The sequence below is a fragment of the Thunnus maccoyii genome, chromosome 17 (assembly GCF_910596095.1).
Source record: "Thunnus maccoyii chromosome 17, fThuMac1.1, whole genome shotgun sequence".
Classification (NCBI taxonomy): Eukaryota; Metazoa; Chordata; class Actinopteri; order Scombriformes; family Scombridae; genus Thunnus; species Thunnus maccoyii.
The window spans coordinates 2,075,235-2,094,853 of record NC_056549.1 but is presented as its reverse complement, the minus strand read 5'-3'; the positions used below and the strand labels follow the sequence as shown (position 1 = coordinate 2,094,853).

The 19,619-nt window shown below is 39.8% G+C and overlaps 1 protein-coding gene across 1 annotated transcript in view; it reads right to left on the bottom strand.

Annotated features, from left to right (window-relative positions):
* Positions 1-600: 600 nt before the first annotated feature.
* Positions 601-19,619, bottom strand: part of man1a1 (mannosidase, alpha, class 1A, member 1) — a 138,770-nt gene continuing 119,751 nt past the window's right edge. Inside the window, exons 6-12 of the mRNA XM_042389729.1 lie at positions 19,090-19,213; positions 18,725-18,818; positions 12,107-12,222; positions 8,780-8,999; positions 7,695-7,867; positions 7,428-7,543; positions 601-2,013 (exon numbers count right to left, since the gene is read on the bottom strand). Coding sequence (XP_042245663.1) covers positions 1,887-2,013; positions 7,428-7,543; positions 7,695-7,867; positions 8,780-8,999; positions 12,107-12,222; positions 18,725-18,818; positions 19,090-19,213 — 970 coding nt within the window. The 3' untranslated portion in view covers positions 601-1,886. The remainder of the gene's footprint in view (positions 2,014-7,427; positions 7,544-7,694; positions 7,868-8,779; positions 9,000-12,106; positions 12,223-18,724; positions 18,819-19,089; positions 19,214-19,619) is intronic.

The following is a 19,619-nucleotide window of genomic DNA, read 5'->3' as shown; positions in this document are numbered from 1 at the left end:
TCAAATATGTCTGGTGGGGATCTTTAAGGATCAGTTAAGATCCTACTGTACTTAGAAGGTCTTTTATAGGTAAAACCTGATTTCAACCGTCCGGCTGCTGTAAATACCTGCTAATGCATCAAATCAGCGGCTGAAAATAGTTCCCAACAAATGCACTTTTTACTCTTGTTTGAGTTACAATTTACAGGGTCCAGCTGATTTAGGATTTTGAAAAACAAGAACGACATATTTATGAACTGTTTTTTAACAACGATTTTAAACAGATGAGTTTGGGGACGTCAGAAAGTATTGAGACGGACTGACATATTGTTGGTCTTTTTAAAGGGTAAATAACAGAAATATAGAACGTCGGCAGCCTAATTAATCCTTTATGCATGTTAATGTTGTTTGTTTGATATCAAGCCTCCAAAAGAAGGAAACATGTTTTCAGTTTCTTGAACTCAAAGGCTTCAATCCAACAATGATGCCAGTATTTCCTTCCTACACCCTGTGTTCACTGACGCTCAGATTGTTCCAGAAATAAATAAATAAAATCCTGAGGGGAAAAACTGAAAACCTGTCATTTTTTTTGTGGAGGAACATGGCAATTAATTAAAAAAAAATTAAAAACAAACAATATTATAAGACAGATTAAGATTTTAACATGTTGGCTGTCAGTTAAAAAGCTTTGAAAAACCTGAATCGATCGAACCTCAGAAGAATTGGTGTAGCTGTGAGAAAAAAAAGACCCTAAAAAGATACAAATGAATGAAGGATGAGATAAGCAGAAGAAGAGGGACAGCTTGGTGTAAACGTCGAGGGGAGAAAGTGTAGTTACTGGCAGGTAGAGAGCTGGTGTGGCTGGTCGTCCTGCGTCACACCGAACTCAGAGGAAAAAAAGAGCAGTCAGGTGTTTTCAGGTAACAGGTGACGGAGAGGAAGCAGAGGTCTAAAGCTTCTGTGGGTTTATAAAAAGAGGCATCTTTCCTTTACTCCCACAGAGACAACCATGTTTTTAGAATTGCAGAACTCCCAGTGCTCCCCTGAAGACAATGTAAAAAGTGGAGTGGCGGCGGCGGCGGCACCATCGCTGACGCAGAGATACTGGTTCCTATTCAGATATTGAAGCGGTACAGCAGAGGGGAAAAAGACGACGCATGTGACGTGAACAGAGCGTCCTGTAGCTCACTAAGTTGCTCTGAGTCAGCCTTGTGATCCTCAAGACGAGAGCTGCAGTTTTTCTGGGTTTGGTGCCCAAAGACTGCGGTCCAAAATATCCACATCAGGGAGACAACTGGTTCAGGTCTTTCAGTGTTCTCCTTCACAAAAAAACAGACAACAGGTGGAGCTGCAGCTCCTAACAACAACATAACTGAGGAATAATGTGATAACTGGTCAGATTGTCCCTCTAAATGAGTTGGAAGATGTGATAAAACCTGGTAGTGGAATAAACTGCCACTTAATGTAATGACATCTTCAGATGGTACCGCTTTTATAATACAAGAATATTACAAACTTACAATAGATAGCGCTGGAATTCATCACATTAAACTCAAGCAGAGGGACATTTCATTACATTTTGACGAGTTATGACGTTATCCAGCAGTTAATATGTTGGTTCAGACCAGCGTCTGGACTCAACCAGAGCTAAAAATGTCTAAAAAAAAAAAAAAAATCACTTTCTGAAGTAGATGCAACAGCAGGAATTCAGCGCTGGCAGGCTTGAATTCTCTTTTGATCCCATTACAAATAAAAAAAAAAACTAAAATCAATGTCCAATCAAGAGGCATCCGAAGCCACTGGGAACTCCAAATGGCTAAACTGTTTCAGACAGACAGCTGGAGGCTCAGGTACACAGGATCAGAGGTTCTCGCACTTGTTTTGGGTTGTCAGCGCAGGAGGGTCCGCTACTCCACTTCATTGGGTCTGTCTGTTTTGTCCTTCCTGATGACCGGCAGTGGATGAGCCTCGGTGTTAAAGACCCAGTGCTCAAACGGCAGGTGGTCGTCATCAGAGAAGAGCAGGTAGAGATACCTGGAGGAGACACAGACGGGAAAAGACTTAAAAACACTCAACAACAAGATATGATGAGCGGATGTGTGTGTGAAACTGAACTAAGCACAGATATTGGGATAAGGATTCTATTTTGTGGTGCAAGTAGAGCTCACAAAGTTTGTTATTGTCTTATAATTCACTCTGCCTGAGGTGGGAGGTTCATTCAAACAAGTTGTTGCTATGTTGGTGGACATCTAAGAAGTTGTACCCAACGTGGGGCCCAATGATCACACAAAACTTTTTCGAATGTTATGAAATATCAACATAAGAAAAAAAAAGAAGAAAAAAACCCCTCTGAAATCTTGGGAAGGAAAATATAACCCAGGGAAATATTAAAAATGATAATTAAGCAAAAAATTTAAACCGAATTCTCAATTTCTTCATCTTACAGCTCAGTGAACTGGAGCAGGTTTACTATCATGATGTTACTGAAGGTTTCCCACTGAAATAAACCCCAGTTTAATTAAACTGTAGTTAAAATTGTTATAAATTATACCAAATAGAGAATATATATAAATGATAATTGTAAATCTGCTGTGGGTTCCACCTGGTTATTATCTGCATTCATATTATCCAGATAATTTATCAGCACTAAGATTAAACACAACTATAAAGATGAAAAAGTTCTCCAATTAAATTTTGAGGGTAAATTATGTTTTCATTACATGCTTTTGCTCCTTTTATTAATGTCTTTCTAAAGATGACTCATTGTGGGATCTACACCATTTCCTGTTCAGTTTTTTTGAGATTATTCTGATGAAACAGATGTGGAACTGAGAGGCGTGGTTCAGCTAAGACCAGTTTATGAAACCTGAAGTGATGAAATTCTGCGGTAAAATGTCATCATATGTTATGAAACTCCCCCAAAAAATAACATTATCCATCGAAGGCCTTGTAAGAAAGAAAGTTTAAGTAAATAAAATGTGTTGTAGGACAGTTGCGGGTCCACGGTGATGAGACGAGATTTCATCATGTAGAGTAAGAAAACGAAGGCAGCGGAAGGAGGGATCGATAAAAAACAAAACAAATGAGATTCAGAGAAAATCATGTGACAGAAAGCAAAGGGAACGACCTACAAACGGCACGCATGTGTCAGATGACTAAGACTAATGATTGAGCAGAGGAGCCGGGTGTCCATGAAGCCCTCAACCTCCACAAGTCCCTCGTCCTCCTCTGCCTGCCAACAGACCACTAGAAAGCAGTGAGTGATTGAAGGAAGACAGCAGTGTGAAGTATGGCCGTGTCCTTGGCAGCAGGAGGAAGATGAATACTGGAAGTGGCTCTGCAGAATGCCAAGATCCCAGAGTAACATTAGTAGGATTAGACTTATGGCTTTGCCGGTAAATGGGATTGATATTTTCTGTCCGGCGAGGTCCGTCTCTGATATCACGGTTATGATGCGGCTTGACGGATGAGGTAATCATTGTGTTACTGTCCAGGCTGGTGGTCAATTACACTCATATTTTTCCTCCAGTTGCTGATGGGAGGCCTGTAATGTGAAATGATGCTAATGAGACATTTTGTTCTTTTTGTGCTGCTTCCCATGGACAGATTTTATCATGCTTATAAAAATTCATATCTCACTCAGTCTCACATGTTGGATGTCATTAGGATGTTTTTTTGGCTCTGATCAACAAAAAAAACACAAAATTCTCTACAAACTGATTGGTATGTCATGACCTGCAAAAGGAATCTGGCATCTTACTTTGAGTGTGTGTGTGTGTGTGTGTGTGTGTGTGTGTGTGTGTGTGTGTGTGTGTGTGTGTGTGTGTGTGTGTGTGTGGTGTAATCAGGAGCACAGGTGACGCTTGTTAAAATTTACAGCCTATAAAAAAAGCTGGATTGGATGGCGCCTCGCCCCCCATCAGCCTCTGTTAAGCTAACCTTGACTTCCTGTCAGCAGCTGTCTGCTGTGGAGGCAAAAATGATAGAAGAAGAAGGAAGGAAGGAGGGAGAGATGGAAGATGCAGCAAAGACTGTAAACATTGTGATGGAAGTAAAGAAAACAGAGAGAGCGGATAAAGAGGAGGAGAAAGATAAGTAGTTCACTGTTGTTTCACATCCATCCAACTGTTGAACTGAAACCCTAACAGATGAATGAAATCTACAGAACAACAACCAGGTTTAATGAGACGACTAAACATCTATGACTCAGACAGGTGAGCTTGTGTGCAAACCAGCAGAGGTAGCAGGAAGGTGAAGGTTTGTTATCTCTTGACCACCTGAACTATAACAATCATTAAAATTATGATAATTGTAATTGTCTGTACAGTGGACGATGATGCACTCTCTTTTGTGCAAAACAAAAGATAAATTGCATCAAAAAATAACAAAATTATAGTTTTTTTTCCTCCCAAAGTGATCACATTTGAATGATTTCTTCCAGTACAAACATACAGGAACTATTCCAGATGTTTACTCAGACTCCTATAAAGCTAGCTGGCTACAAAATAGAAAAAATCCATTATATTGAAGACAAAACTATCTGTGTGTCCTCCTCTTGAACATTTTACAACTTGAGTTGTTTTAAATGTGCTTAATATATTAATTGTCTTACATTTGTTCGGGACAGTCCTGATGATGCTCAGTGTTGTGACTACAGTCAACAGTGTCACTTTGGGCAGTAACACAACTAAATGAAGAGTTTTGGCTTGTTTCCTCACACTTTAATTTCAATAAAACCATATTAAAACACATAAAAATATTTTTATGATTGTGATTTTTTTTTTTAAACTATCTGAGCTTCCTGCTGTGTCAGCTAAATGCTGTTCCTCCACCTTGCATAAACAACAAACCGATGAAGTTGGACAGCTGTTAGCTTTCCTGGGCTGGCTGCCCAAATACAATCAACATCTGGGAACTTCACACCACAGTTGGCAAAACAACATATTCAAGTGGAATTCTGCCCTTAATTTTCCCTTTTGCAGGAGCAGACACGTGCACACACACACACACACACACACACACACACACACACACACACACACACACACACACACACACACATACAATTCATGTGCACTCACATTCACACTTGTTAAAATGTAGTTTGGGATTTTTTTCCTCATGGTTTAAACAGACTGTCTTCCTGAACACAGTTGGAGAGCCATCTGAGGAGGAGAGCCCTATTAGCTCCCAGACATCACACTGTGGGGCTGACAACACATTTAAAGAGCCATTTGTGGTTACACACACACATACACACTCATCCTCACACACACACACACACATTAACACACATGAACTCAGACATGCACACGAAGGCAGTTGAGTAAAAATATCAGGCAGCTATTAAGAGGAAGTGAGAAGTAGCTGTTGCCTTCGGTGTGTTTGGGCGTTTTTCACAGCTTCTGTTGCTCTACTATTTTTCTACTGTGAGGGGGAAATTACACACACTACTGCACACACACACACACACGCACACACACACACACACACACACATCTGAATATAGTTACTGCACATGCAACCGTGTTTAATTTCCACTATGTTTATTTATTCTGAATCTTACCGTGTAACTTTAAACTGAGAGAACTTTAGCCTGATTATGCACTAAAGTACTATTAATGTGACATCATGAAGTGCGAGCAGATGATGTCTTAGTCTTTGAGTGTGAGCAGGGGACGGCTGAGGCTAAAGGTGCAGATGAAGTGTGAGAAGGTGTTCAGCCTGTTGGTCCCAGCGGTTTCAAAATGTAACGAAGGCCTCTCAGCTCCAAAGAAAGAAACAAAAGGGCTAGAAGATGAATTTTAATTTGTTCTGAGAAAGATGGAATGCTTTGCCCGCCTTCACGACGGGTGACGATATATCTGTGTGCTTCACTTTGCCTTTTCACTCTTTGTCTAACAGACACTGAGTCCTCGTGCACATGCGATGCTCTGAGCTTTATTGAAGTGCGACGACGTTGAAAGAGATTTTTGTCTCGTTCCTCTTTGTCAGAGTGGAATTGCAAAATTGCCACGACACTATGATTTAAGATCTAACCACACAAAGCCCTACGATCAAAGGAAATACTTTTCAAAAGAGGGTCAGACCAATACATGGTGAAAATACTGTATATGAATAGACTAATATATGAGTTTGATGATACGCAGTGAGGATTACTGGCCTTTTTAAAAGGATAGTTCTGCATTCAGTGTGGTTTACTTCTGCAAAAATCTGTTTCTTGTTATTTCCATATTAGATGTCTCACCAGGGAAATCATTCCAGTTAAAGTGTGGGAGGACTGTACTCAGAAATGTCAATGAAATCTGTTCAAGCTGCCTCACAGCTTCAGTCAGATTCGACCTGTGTGGTTAGAATTAGTCATCAGAACAACAGCGCTGTGAGTCAGGGTTCAGAGGTCGGCAGCAAAGAAATGTTTCTACCTGTTTTTATAACATATAATATTGTAGAAAGAGTTGAATACAGTCGTTCATGCTGTGGTGCTTTCACTGTAAACAACCTGTACACACAGTGTGTTTAGGTGAGAATCTTTAAGGCCTAATGGACATGTTTGAGTGTTTTGAACCCTGCACTGTAAAGAAAGGTTAATGAGAGTGTCTCAATCCTCAGGTTGGGAACCGCTGACTTTAAAAGTATTGATTTTGACTCAAAACAAACAACAACATTCAATCCAAAGTTCACATATACGACATACGAACACAACATGGATCTGTGTGAACACTCATGTTGTTGTAGCGATCAGCTATCCCTACCTAAGTCTTGTCCCACTCGTGACCCAACCCTTTCATTCACCTTTTTCTGAAGTGATGACGTGAGTACGAGAGTAAAGATGGCGCGGCTTCTTTGTTTTTTCGTCTAAAAGTCCGCGTTGCCTACAACCGCAGTGTTTCCTTCCAGAATTCACCAAGCTAATTGATCTCTGTGGTTATTGGACTCTTGGACTCTCAACCCTGAGGAGAATATTGTTAGGCGCTGACCTAACTGGCACCCAACACTACCAGTCATACCGTTACATTGTGACCAGTCGATCAAACATACAGTGTGAGTGCCATTAATACATGTCTGCGCAGCTTAAGGGCCCAAACATTTAGACTTCCATTAATCTTCATTCTGTTCATCTATCACTGTCTCATCTCTCAGACTAACATTTCATCAATCCAGTATCAGTAGTGACTTCTGAGATGAAAAGCTGCAAACGTCTCTCAGATGGAGTCAGTGTGTGTGTGTGAGACTGTGTATGGAGTAACCTTGCTGGTGACCTAAGCCTCTCTCTGGAGCTTAGCGTGAACCAATGACAACATCTTAGACTGTGTGTGTGTGAGATGTGACATCTCTGTCAGTCCGGGGATACGAGGGTTCAGTCCCACCATAAAGTGCGATGACAGCACAATCATAAGAGGACAGAAGTGAAGGATGTGCGTATAAAGACGTGTGTTGGTGTGTCTTACTTGAGCGTCTCTGCCAAGTAGAAGCTCTGTTGTACGTCGTCGTGGTTGGGAGATGAAGCGTAGACGTCTCTGACGCCGCTGTAGCCTCCTTCTACCTTACAGTGCTGCTCCAAGGCCTGGATGAGATACAGCGACACAGAGAGACACCAGGAAGAGACGAACGTCTTTATGCACTTCAGAGAGGATAATTTGCTAAATATGAAAACTAAAATTCTAAACACAACATTACAATTGGCAATTTTCTTTTTTCTTCTTTCAATACTTTACCTGAACAGCCTCCCAGCCCCACTCTCTGTATTTGGGGTCGTGGGTAAACCTCCACATGTACATGTAGGTCTCGATGACCTCGGGTCGGAGGATGAAGTATTTCTCGTTCTGGCGTGTAGCGATAGCCTCGACCCCTCCGTCAAAACGAAACGCTTCTGGACCCAACTTTAAAGCTGCAGCAGAGGAAAATAAAATAAGAAAACACTGCAGATATAAAACAGCATACAGCTTAATGATAACACCTGCTTACATGTAAGGAAAACAAGACATAATGTAATCTGTCTACAGGCTCTTTATCCTGGTGAAGATAACCTTACAGAATGTGACGGCTTTCTTTTTCTTTTGGCTTGATTGTTTATTTTATTTATCCATATATTTATGTAGTATTTTTTATGTACAGTATATAAATGTAGTGTAATGTTACAAACATCAGATCACCACAAAAATGAATACACCACAAAAAATAATATGCTATTGAACCAACGGTGAGATTTCTCTAAAACTTAAAGTTTATCTAAAGTTAAAAATGGGAACCAACAACTTGACTTGAGGCTGGATTATAATTAGGAGAAAAATATAATAATTTGCCATAAAACATGGCAGAGGTGAATAATTGGAGACACGTTTTGGTCCTCTGTCCAGCAGCTGCAGGATCTCTAAAGTCTATTTAACTCAGACTAAAACTACTTTTCTGAAACAGTTATGATTGAAACTGAAAGTTTCATTCTTGACCTCAGAAACAGCAACTGTGGAAATAATCTCATCACAAGTTCCATTTGTGTAACGGACAGCTTAGAGTTGAGATTGATGAGTTAAAATTGAAAGTTTCAATCTAAACCTCTGAGCCAACGTGGATGAGAAGTTGGAAATTTGAACATCTTCAATTCAGTGACAACTGTGAAAACATCTGTAAACTTCAGAACAGAAACAAAACGAAATGATGGTGAGACGAACTGACGGAACTGATTTAAAAAAAAATGAAACAGTCTAGTTGACTAAAACTGAAATAAGGAAAAATGAACCTAAAATGTGACCAAAACTTCCATCTTCATCATCAGAAGGTGTGTGTGTGTGTGTGTATTTACCGGTCCTGGAATAAGACTCGTGACAGGTCCGGGCGATCTCTGCCGCCTGCTCCATCTGGTGGCCCGTCTTGTCGCTGGGCGCTCCATCAGCACCGAGAGCGATCATGCCGCCCGCGAAACAGGTCAGGTGACCCATCTTATGCTCCAGCAGCCCCCCCTTCCACTCAGCGATGTAAGTCAGCCCACCGCTCGACTTCCTCATCAGGTTGGTTTCTATCGCCTGACAGAGACAAAGAGAGATAAAGGGTTTATGTCACTCCTACATGACTTCATCACCAGATAAAATCCTTCCTAATGCAACTTGTTTTTGACATGAACGCTTACTTTATTTTTATCTGCCTTGTTGGTTTTATTTTCTTTTGTAAAGCACTTTGTAACTTTGTTAAGAAAAGTGCTATATAAATAAAGTTTATTATATTATTATTATGAAGTATCCTGAAGAGATGCGACTGTACCTGCTCACCTACTGTGAAAGAATTCTAGTTGCATTAGTTGAATTAGTTTTCCTCTTAACCAAATTGCTGTTTCTAAAATGTAATTTTACTGTAATAACTCTCTTAATGTCTAAAGATGTTCACGGACGAGTGAGTTCAATGGCACCTGGTTTGTGAGATCAAAGACCCTAAAAACATATATCACAAAATCTAAACATGGACATGTATTTCCAGTAACATTAAATCAACAGTTTGACAGTTTGAATCAATTACGCCTACTATATATGTGTATATATCTATATATGTATAGGTATATATATATATATATCCCTGAGGAGAATGAATGAAACCGGCAGTCATGAAAGATGTGTGTGGGTTGAAAAGAGTGAATATTTTCATCCAAAGTCTAGACTGCTTCCCTTCTGCTACTCTTTTTTTTTTCTGATATACGGTACAAATGTCAGCAGGAAAGATATCTTAGTAAAAATGCTCCCAGAAAGCTTTGTGAAATATTCCGGGTAACTCTGTCATGATGATGAGGAAAAATGAATTTTTACGTATTTTGCCTGGTCTGACCCTTTGTACAAAGCCAGCAGATAAAAGGACAACAGAGTTATTATTTCTTTGTGCTGCTGTGACTCAGACATACTGTTCACCTTGTTGCTGCTGTCTCTCCCTCCTCAGCCTCTCAAGAATACCTTTAATCCAGAAGATCAGGAAGGATTATGGGTAAACTATCCCTGCGTGATTAATTCTGTATTTTAGTCATCTTGTATATATTTGCTCCCCAGACTAACGGCCAATCATCTTTCTTCAGCTCCATCGCTTGTCGCCACGACTTAAGTTGACAATTTGTTTAACACAGAAATGCTGTCTGTGTGTGTGTGTGTGTGTGGTGTCTATCTATTCACTTTAGGAGGGCTTTGGTTTCTGTAGATTCATCTGCTCCCCGTCTTCGTCTTCTTATACAACTGTGTGTTTATCTCTGCTCCCGTCTGCTCAGACTCACTATCTGGCTCCAAAGGATTATATTATCAAGAAAAACACTAAATATTGGAGCATTATAATGATCAAAGTGAAAGATACTTAATCACAAAATTGCCACTAGCGGAATAAAAATCAACATTGGTCAAACAAAACTTAATTCTTACAATCTTATTTGCCCTAGAAAGTATTTATGGTAATAACATGGTCGTCATTTAAATTATTGCTTTCATGATCTCATCAGAAGCACTTCATAGATTCAAGGTTATTTGGACAACTGGATTCCTATAATACTCTAATACTCCCCCCCCACCCAGGGAGAAATAAACACAACAGCAAGACTTCTCAACAATATCTAAAGCTGACCTCACATGTGCTTTCTATCGTTATCAAACAGCCATTTATTATGACTCAGAGGACGCATGCGGGATGCAAAACCCTGCAGAGAAAATCCATGCAGCTCACCATCTGTAAACAGCTTCTCCAAACCCTTTACTCCATCCATCCATTGACAACAGCCTCCAATTAGACGTCACTGGGCTTATATTCTACACTCCCAGTGTCCTTGTGGTTAACCATCATCATTTAGTGGTGAAAAGTTTGCACATACTGTTGCATCACTGCTGGTTGTGTTCTGCACTAAAACAAGTTACGACCCATAGAGCTCAGATTCAGTGTCATCAGTCTTTGAATGTACGCTCTGTGATTGGTTTATTTTCTCTCTTACAGTTCACAAGATGCGTATTCAAATATGAACCGTGTGGACGATTCATGATTATTTAAGACAGTTGAATAAGAATAATAAAGACCTGCTGTCATCATTACTATTGATTGTCAGCAGCAGATGCTTCAACTATGTAGAGCCTCCAGTTTAATCATCAGTTTGAGCACAGACGGAGCAGAAAGCTCCGCTAACTAACCGATCTGCTGTTGTTTGTGTTTCTAGCTAGCTAGCGTTAGCTGCCCAGCAGGTAGAGACAAACTGTTCAGCCGACTCGCAGAGCTTCAACTCTCCTAACCAGAGATGATCCCTCGTCAACTAACACAAACTGCACAGATCAGTGTGCCGAGTCATTTTCAGTCTGTCGTTCTCGTAGATGTGACTGTTAACTGTTCACTACGAGAAAACCAGAGACAGCTGAACACCTGAAGTGAACATATGTGACATTTGAGGCGATGTGCATCATGAATAACTGTCGTCTCCTCACGATGACACTAGAGTGAGCGAGGACGTCCCGTTTGATGAATTAAATTCCTCCGTCCTCGCATCTCTTTCTCACATCCTCGCTGGGAGGATCTGAGACGTCAGCGAGGGAAGCGAGGAGACGCGTTAGCATAATGAAAAGCACCCATGTGGTGCAACGACTCACGTCACAGTTTACGGGACTGTCGTGACTCAAAAAAGCTAATGTAGCAACTAGCATCTAGTTTTACTTTTTGACTAAAGATAACCATTTTGTGCATATCGTAATAACTCAAATTTTACAATTTAGACATTTAACACATTGTGCAAAAATAGAAAATCTGAATTAATTAAATGAATTCAAGATATTGTCCAGTCCTACTGCTAATGATATAAATCATGTGCTATTACAGAAGTTCAGACTTTAAATGTATGAAACAGAGTATCAGCTATTAAAAGAATGAATTATCAGACCTGACCTGTTCTCTAAACAGAAAATCTGCAATAAACAAAACAAATGAGACAAACTCAATGATGCAGAAGCTGCTGAGGTGAGGGTTATAAAAGATATGTGTAATATGTGTAATATGACTGAAACAGAGATTGTATGCAAACTCTATATAAATTTTGACAAGTCAAAGTCACCTAAACCCTCACAGCTGTGCTTTCTGGTGTCTGAATGTATTTTTCTTTTGTCAGCAGCATATGAGAGTGTGTGTGTCATACCTGCAGGGCATCATAGTACATCTTCTTGCCTTCCTCATCTGTCTTGTCAGACATCAGCCAGGCCTTGAGCAGGTACTCATAGAAACTGTCACCTAGGCCACCCACAGACACGTGATCTGCAACACAAAGATAAAGATTAACACACACACACACACAAACAGGCCTCCTACACGTCTGCTGGTTTAGATTACAACTGCCATCACTTTTGGACCTTCCATAGATCATCCTCACATGACACCGGGCTGGATGAATGTGTGTAATACAGAGAGAACACACCTGCAGTCTATGATATAGTGTATTATAGTATGTATGTGTGTGTGAGAGAGAAAGAGGGGATGGGGGGTTTGTTATTGTAGATAAGCTTCCTGGCAGCTGAGCTGTATTTTTGTGTTTGCCCTGCTGATTGTCAGTGAAGGCTCATCCATATTACCTTGCGAGGATGCGGACCAATCAGCGTCCTTTGAGGCAAGGTAAGACGGTGACAGACAGATCTAATCACCTGCCAAGTGTTTTTTGAAAGCGCCGGCCCTTTTTCCAAACAGGTTCCAAGGACGATTTCTCAGATGTTTCTGTGTAAGAAACCATCTGGAGCGTCAGGTTATCATCCATATGCATGTGTCATTAACAGAGTCCAGGCGTGTTTGTGGAGCGCAGAGATTAAACGTAGGACTGGAGATACAGCTGAAATATTTATCACAATTAAAATGTTTCATTTCAGTCGACGTTGATAATTATTGATAATTTTTAATGACCTATTTTTAATAAAGACCAGGAGAAAAAAAGTTTAATTTAACCACTTTATTTATCAAATGATGGGCTGTTTGCGTGTCACTCGTAACACACTCCATTATCAAGGGATGTGATAGGCTGTTAATGAGCCAGGGAGGGAACTTTGTGTATTTATTATGTGCTTTCAAGTGAAACTATCAAACACTCTATCGAACAATTTTCTTATTGCTATTGATGAAGTGTCTATCTCCGGTATCACAGAGGCCTAATTAAATGTCAGCTGTGAAAAGAAAGCAGTCTGGTGGTCTGATAAGAGTACCCGACCCTCTACAAGTTCGATATTAAATCAGGAACAAGCGTTACAGACAATCAAGAGAGATGACAGACGCTATAAATAGAGCGCCAAACAACACTCCAACTGTCTGATTATAAAAATCATTCAAAGCTATCAAATTTTAATGTGCAAATTTATCCATACTATAATTAGAAACAGAGCGTTGGTGGAAACGATGACTCAACATTTTTATCGACACATGGTGACATAACAGCTGTTTGGATTGAACAGACCTGCGAATGGTCAGTCAGACAGACTATATGAAGGAGGCATTTCTAGGAGGCTGTGGTGGAGATATTTTCCAGACAACATTAGGCTGTAAACATCCATAGGCCATAATTTATTCAACTAATGCATTCCCATCACTATTGCATAATTTCTTTCTAGATGAAAACCCCTCTCTGACTAAGACAAGAATAAAAGCTTTTTTTCTTTTTTGTGAGGATTTTTTTTTTCTGTCTCATTTCTTTGCTGTTGAAACTTGCTGTTTTTATTCCGCATTCCTAAGTGAATATGTCAATTTGCATAAAATACTTGAAAACATGAAAACACTCTTACTGTCTCTGGTTAAAAGTGTCGGCTAAATGCCAACAATTATAACTGTGGATTTGCTTTCAGTAGATTTATTCAATATTTCAAAGCATAATGATAGTAAGTAGACGAGAGGTGCAGGTTCATATTTAACCATCGCAGATACTTACATCCAAACTGGGTATCAAAAATGACACCAGACAGGACTAATTTATTCAGAAGCATATCAGTGGATGTAAAAAAACTAAATAATTAAACTGGATTAAAAGATTTCTAATTTAATGCCACACCTTTCACCTGAATTATGCTCTGATTTTATGTAGAACAGCGAATGGTCTGAACAAACATGATATATTTACAAAGAAATGCTCCCAAGCTGGAGGTGAGAGCACATCCTCACTACTTTAGTAACACTACTTTCCCCTTTCCACCTCTGCATGTGTCCTTTACTGTTGATTCAAACAGTCTCCAAACAATAAATTATGAAGAACATGATGATTCTGTGTTGTTTTCTGTATGCAAAACATAATAAAGTCAGTTTTTAATAGACTGTTGGTCTAATTTGTCTAATTTTTGCACCTCTTGGTGGGTGGTTATAATGAAAACACAGCAGGCTAAAGAATCATTTTCCTAATGTTCCTGAATCCTGTGTTTTAGTTCCTGGCTCCTGAAGACTCTGGATTTGGCTAAACCATTGGACTTTCTTGGCAGATGGTGAGGAACATTACTCCAATGGGATGCTTCTGTTTCTCTGTTTCTGTTGGACATGCAGGTTGACAATAACTTTCCAATACAAAAGAATAGTTAGATATTTTCTTGCTGAGAGTTTGGGCATTTTCAAACCTATAGTTTGGTTCAGATCAGTGGATGAGTTGGTAAACTTGGTGCTTTTTCCTCTTAGTTTGGTTTCTTTTCACACTTTTCCTACCTATCAAATATCAAAAATGCTATGTACTTTGTTACACCAGTCCAGGTCAGACGTCAATTCATTCCCCAGCTAGCTGCTAGCAACGATGATTGACGATGACAGCAATGACTTGGCTCACCCACAACGCCATTATATAAAGCACACCTGCCTATGGGAGCCGTTAAGTTCAAACTTGCAGAGTACGCCTAGTCGATGTTGATGTTGGGTCACGTTGTAACCACAAACAAACCTCTCCAGCATTTGTTTGGGACTGGGCTGAGAACAGTTCCTCAAAGGGTCTTGCTGTGGTTGTTTTGGTCCAAACCAGAGAACGATTGCTATGTTCAGGTCTGCTGAATTGCACCGAGGGGGAAAACGAACCAGAGCTCAGAAAAGTGCAGGTTTGAAAAAAAGCCCCTAGATGAGAATATTGATGCCACTCTCATAGCATCTGTTAGCTTAGCTTAGCATAAAGACTGGGAACAATACCTTTAAAGCTTGCTAATTGAGATGTTATATCTTGTTTGTTTAATCCGTACAAAAAATATTTCACAAGGGTTTGTGAGTTTGTTCTGAAGTCTAGTTTCTGCCCTCTTGTGGTCAAAAATGGCTGAAAGTGGTTTTAAGAATGGGTTTGATAAACTGATTTGATATCCACTCCTACTCCTGCCACTTGTCACTTTCATTATATCTCAGCTGATAGTTTTCTCCAACACATGTGGAGAATGTGCTCAATGTGCTTTTCAGAGGAATAATGACAATGATTTTTACTACTGATTAATCTGCTGATTATTTTCTCAGCTATTGATTAATCGTTGGATCAATAAAATGTAAGAAAATAATAGCTGAATAATTAAAAAATAATAAAAAATAATCATTGAAGTTGACATATTCAAATTGCTTGTTTTGTCTTACCAACAGTCTAAAATAGGGATGAGAGGATATAAGATTTTATCTTATATTGGGATAAAAACACTCAAGATGATTAAATCGTGATGAATTTCCATTATTGGGATAATCATGAATATCCTCCTTAATTGCAATTATTTTGGCCAGGATAACCTTGACATGAAACTTTTATATCGTCCCATGCCTGCTCCAAAACCAAAATAGATTTAAGTCACTATCATAGAAGACTATGAAATCCATAAAATATTCACATTTGTGAAGCTGGGACCAGCGAAGTTCTGGCATTTTTGCTTAAAAATGACTCATTTATCAAAATAGTTGCTGATTACTGTTTGTTCTGATCGATTACTTGATTTATCAATACTCTAACTTACCATAGAAGGTTTCAGTTTTGGATCAGAGTTAAGAAAAAGAAGTCATTGGATCTGACATTTAAGTATGACGTATGACGTATTGTGATAGAAAATGATTTATGTACAATAATTGGGGGCAAGCTCATGGATACATTTAGAAAACAATGAACACATTTAAAATTCTGAATCTGAGCCAGAACCAATGTGGTGATTTCAATAAGAGGATGATATGTGCACACTTCCTGCTTTTAGTCAGTACAAATTACAGGTGTCGAATAGTTTTCTTTGAAAGATCAGCAGTAAGTGCACTGCAATAATCTAGACAAGTTGTAATTTGCATGCATTAGTATTTCAGCGTCATCTTGGGAAAGAAAAGCTCTAACCTTGGTGACATTCTTCAAGTGATAAATGCAAATTTTATTAATGTTTCTGATATCAGCCTCAAAGTCCACGTTGCCATTTAAGGTTTTTATTCTGTGATTTTCAGTTGAATGACCTCGTGTTTAGGTGTGAAATTACCTAGTCGCTGTTTCATTTTTATTCAAGAGATTTATTTGTCACATAATATAATGTTGCATAATTATACATGAAATTGCAACAACCCCCAGAAGCAGAGTGAGGAGCTCAACCTCTGGTCCCTGAGCTTGGTGACCAGTCTGAGGGGAACTATAGTACTGAACACCAAACTGTAATCAATCAACAGCAGGCACGCCATGTACATTGAAAATATATGTGAACGCTGGAGACAGCTGGTCAGCACCTGCCCAGGCATGCCATCTGAGCCGGCTGTTGTAGGCAGCGGTGTGTGCTTTTAGAGCCTCGCGGATTGTTTTATGGACCCACGGTTTTTGGTTAGAAAAGAACTTAACAGTCAGCAGGAATAATATTGCCTATCAGCTTGGATATAAAGCATGTCACCACTCCCATCACGTTGATGTTATTAGAGCTCGTCTGGAACAGTGATTGGGCAGACCAGCATCTGACCTCCCTCAATACCAGGGCTTCCTGCCTTAGCCTTTGTTTATATTTCGGTATGAGGAAGATGGCAGTGTAGTCAGCCTTACCAAAAGCCGGGAGAGAAGTGGCTTTGTAACTGTTCTTGAACAGGGTGTAACAGTGATCCGATGTGTTTTCACCCCTGGTTGCACATGTGATGTGTTGAAAAAAGTTCAGCATAACCTGTTAGAGGTTTGCCTTATCAAAGTCACCAGCCACGATGAGGGCTGCGTCCGAGTGTTTAGAGTAGTGTTTGTTTATATCATGTAATGTGGTCAGAGCACTGTCCCTATCCACCTGTGGTAGAATATAAATGGCAATGGTGATGACCGTAGACTGAGAACTCCTGGGGTAGACAGAAAGGTTGACATTCCTTGGATCACACCAGTTCTGGTTGGTCATGACACATACACTGCCACCTTTAGGTTTACTGGATTCCTCTGTCCTGTGCATGCAAAACATGGAAAATGTTTGGGCTGGTTGAATGGCATGATCCATCACCACAGGAGAGAGCCATGTCCCTGTGAAACACAGGATGTTGCAGTCCCGCATGTCCCATTGGAAGCAGACCTGGGCCCTGATGTCGTCCAGCTTGTAATCCATAGATTGAACATTTGCAATCAGGATACCTGGCAGGGATGGACGGTGTGCTCCCGCTCACAGTATGTTTTGGACCCCGGTGTGTTTACCTCTGTGTTTCTTCTTCCCGCTTCTACACGGAGGTTCGTTTCCATTGTTAGGATCTGTGTCCTGGAGGATCTCTTTCGGCCAAGTGGAGCTATCATGTGTAACTTCAGAAAAAAGGTATGTAGGTCTAGTTTGAAGTGTGCTGAGGTTGTAGCTTATTAGTGCAGACGGCAGGGAGGTGAAAGAACACAAAAGTAACAAATAAAAAGCCCAGTCTAAGCGGAGCAGTGATGACGGGGCCATCTTGAACATCATTCTGCTATAGTCTTGCATCTGTATCTGATCTACAACTTATAAGCGCATGAACAGGGCAGAAAGCGTTCAGCCAGATTGATGTCTGCAATAATATTATGTAATATTATGTGTACAAATGATTGTTCCATGCAGAGGCGTAAACTACCAAGGAAATGACAAACGCAAGGGTTGAGCCTCCCCAAAACATGTTTACTCTCCTCATCAGGGAAGAACCAAGGAGCCAGAGAGGACCAACCCATTTTAATAAGGAAGGAAGTTAATAAGGATGGTCCATGGTATTAAATGCAGCTTTTAGGAAATAACACAAAAAATACTGACAATTTAAATCTGCTATAATCTGAGACTGACTCAGCAACTGGAATGTCTTGCTGAAAAGGATGAAAGGGTGCAGGACTAATCTTGTGTTGAAATGTGCACAAAATAATGAGAAGGGGCTGTAACCTTCTGATTGTGTTTCTTCATGAGTATCAGTTGGCTGTGCAAAGACGAGTGAATGCACAGAGTTAATGTCTGTGCTGATTTGGATTGGGATACAATCATATCATCCAGGACACATCTGACAAATTATGTGTTTACAGTAGGGTCCAAAAGTCTGTGAGCACTTTCCCATGAATGGGAGCCTGTTAGTTACTAATTACAATATCCAGTGAGTTACTCATGAATGATCTATGTGTGTCTAGTAGTCTAGATTTAACAGCGCTTGACAAAAACAGTTACCTTGATAAATTACCCATCTGGCATTTACCAATAACCAACAAAAATGGGACACAGGAGGTAAATGCTCGCTGGCCCAGCGTCTGAGAACAGACATCCTGAGTTCAAGGACAGTTTTCCCACCAGGTATTGCTATTTCACTCAAGTGCTCTACAAGGAGGGAATGCATGATAAAGGCAAGAGTAGTATTGAAGAGGACTTACGTTGGCCCCACTGGCCACTGTTGGGGTTCAGGTAGTTAGGGTAGAGCCCCTGGGGTTTGTCCAGGCGATTTAGTACTTTCCGGATGTTCATTACCTATTAATAAAAGACACAGAGCAAAAAAGGTAAATCTCACTCAAAATAGTACAAACTACACATGTAAAGTGAACTGAAAATATGTAAAAATGCCTAAAAACACATAAACTGATAAAAATGTGATAATTGAAATCTGAATGGGAAAATTGGGTAAAGAGTCTGTTTTGCATTGCAGTTTTCACTTATTTTTGCTTTCATTAATAAATTCCCTGATATTGCAGATACCTCAAGAGTGCAAGTGGAAACCATTAAGTGATTCAGGTGCTGTTACCTTCTGAGCAAAGTCGGGATTTCCAGAGAGTTTGCTGAGGTGCATGAACTCCAGATGCAAGGTGCCGTACTCTGCCAGGATGCTGCTGCCACCTGACGCCCACGGCCAGTTTCTACCAATACCACTGGACAAAGACAAAACAACAAGGACACAAAAGATTCTGTTAATAAAACAGAATAACAAAAACATACTGAATTGGTGTGTAAAAAGGGAATAACATTTTAACTTGTGTACTTTTACATTAATTCTTAATAATATCAACTAGTGATTTGTGAGTATTAACACAAGAAACATTACGAATCATCTCAGAAAACCCATTCATCAGCACATAGCACAACCTGCTTGTCTTGATACTAAACTGACAGCTAAAAAGAGGTGATAAATCATCAGAAAGTCTGCTTTGAATTTTGAGGATTACTTAAATGTCATCTTTTACTTAAGTGACATTTACACGAAAGCTCTGACCTCGGGAGATTAATGACACCGAATCATAAACTAAAATTTCTCTTCACACTCCATCTGTCCTATTT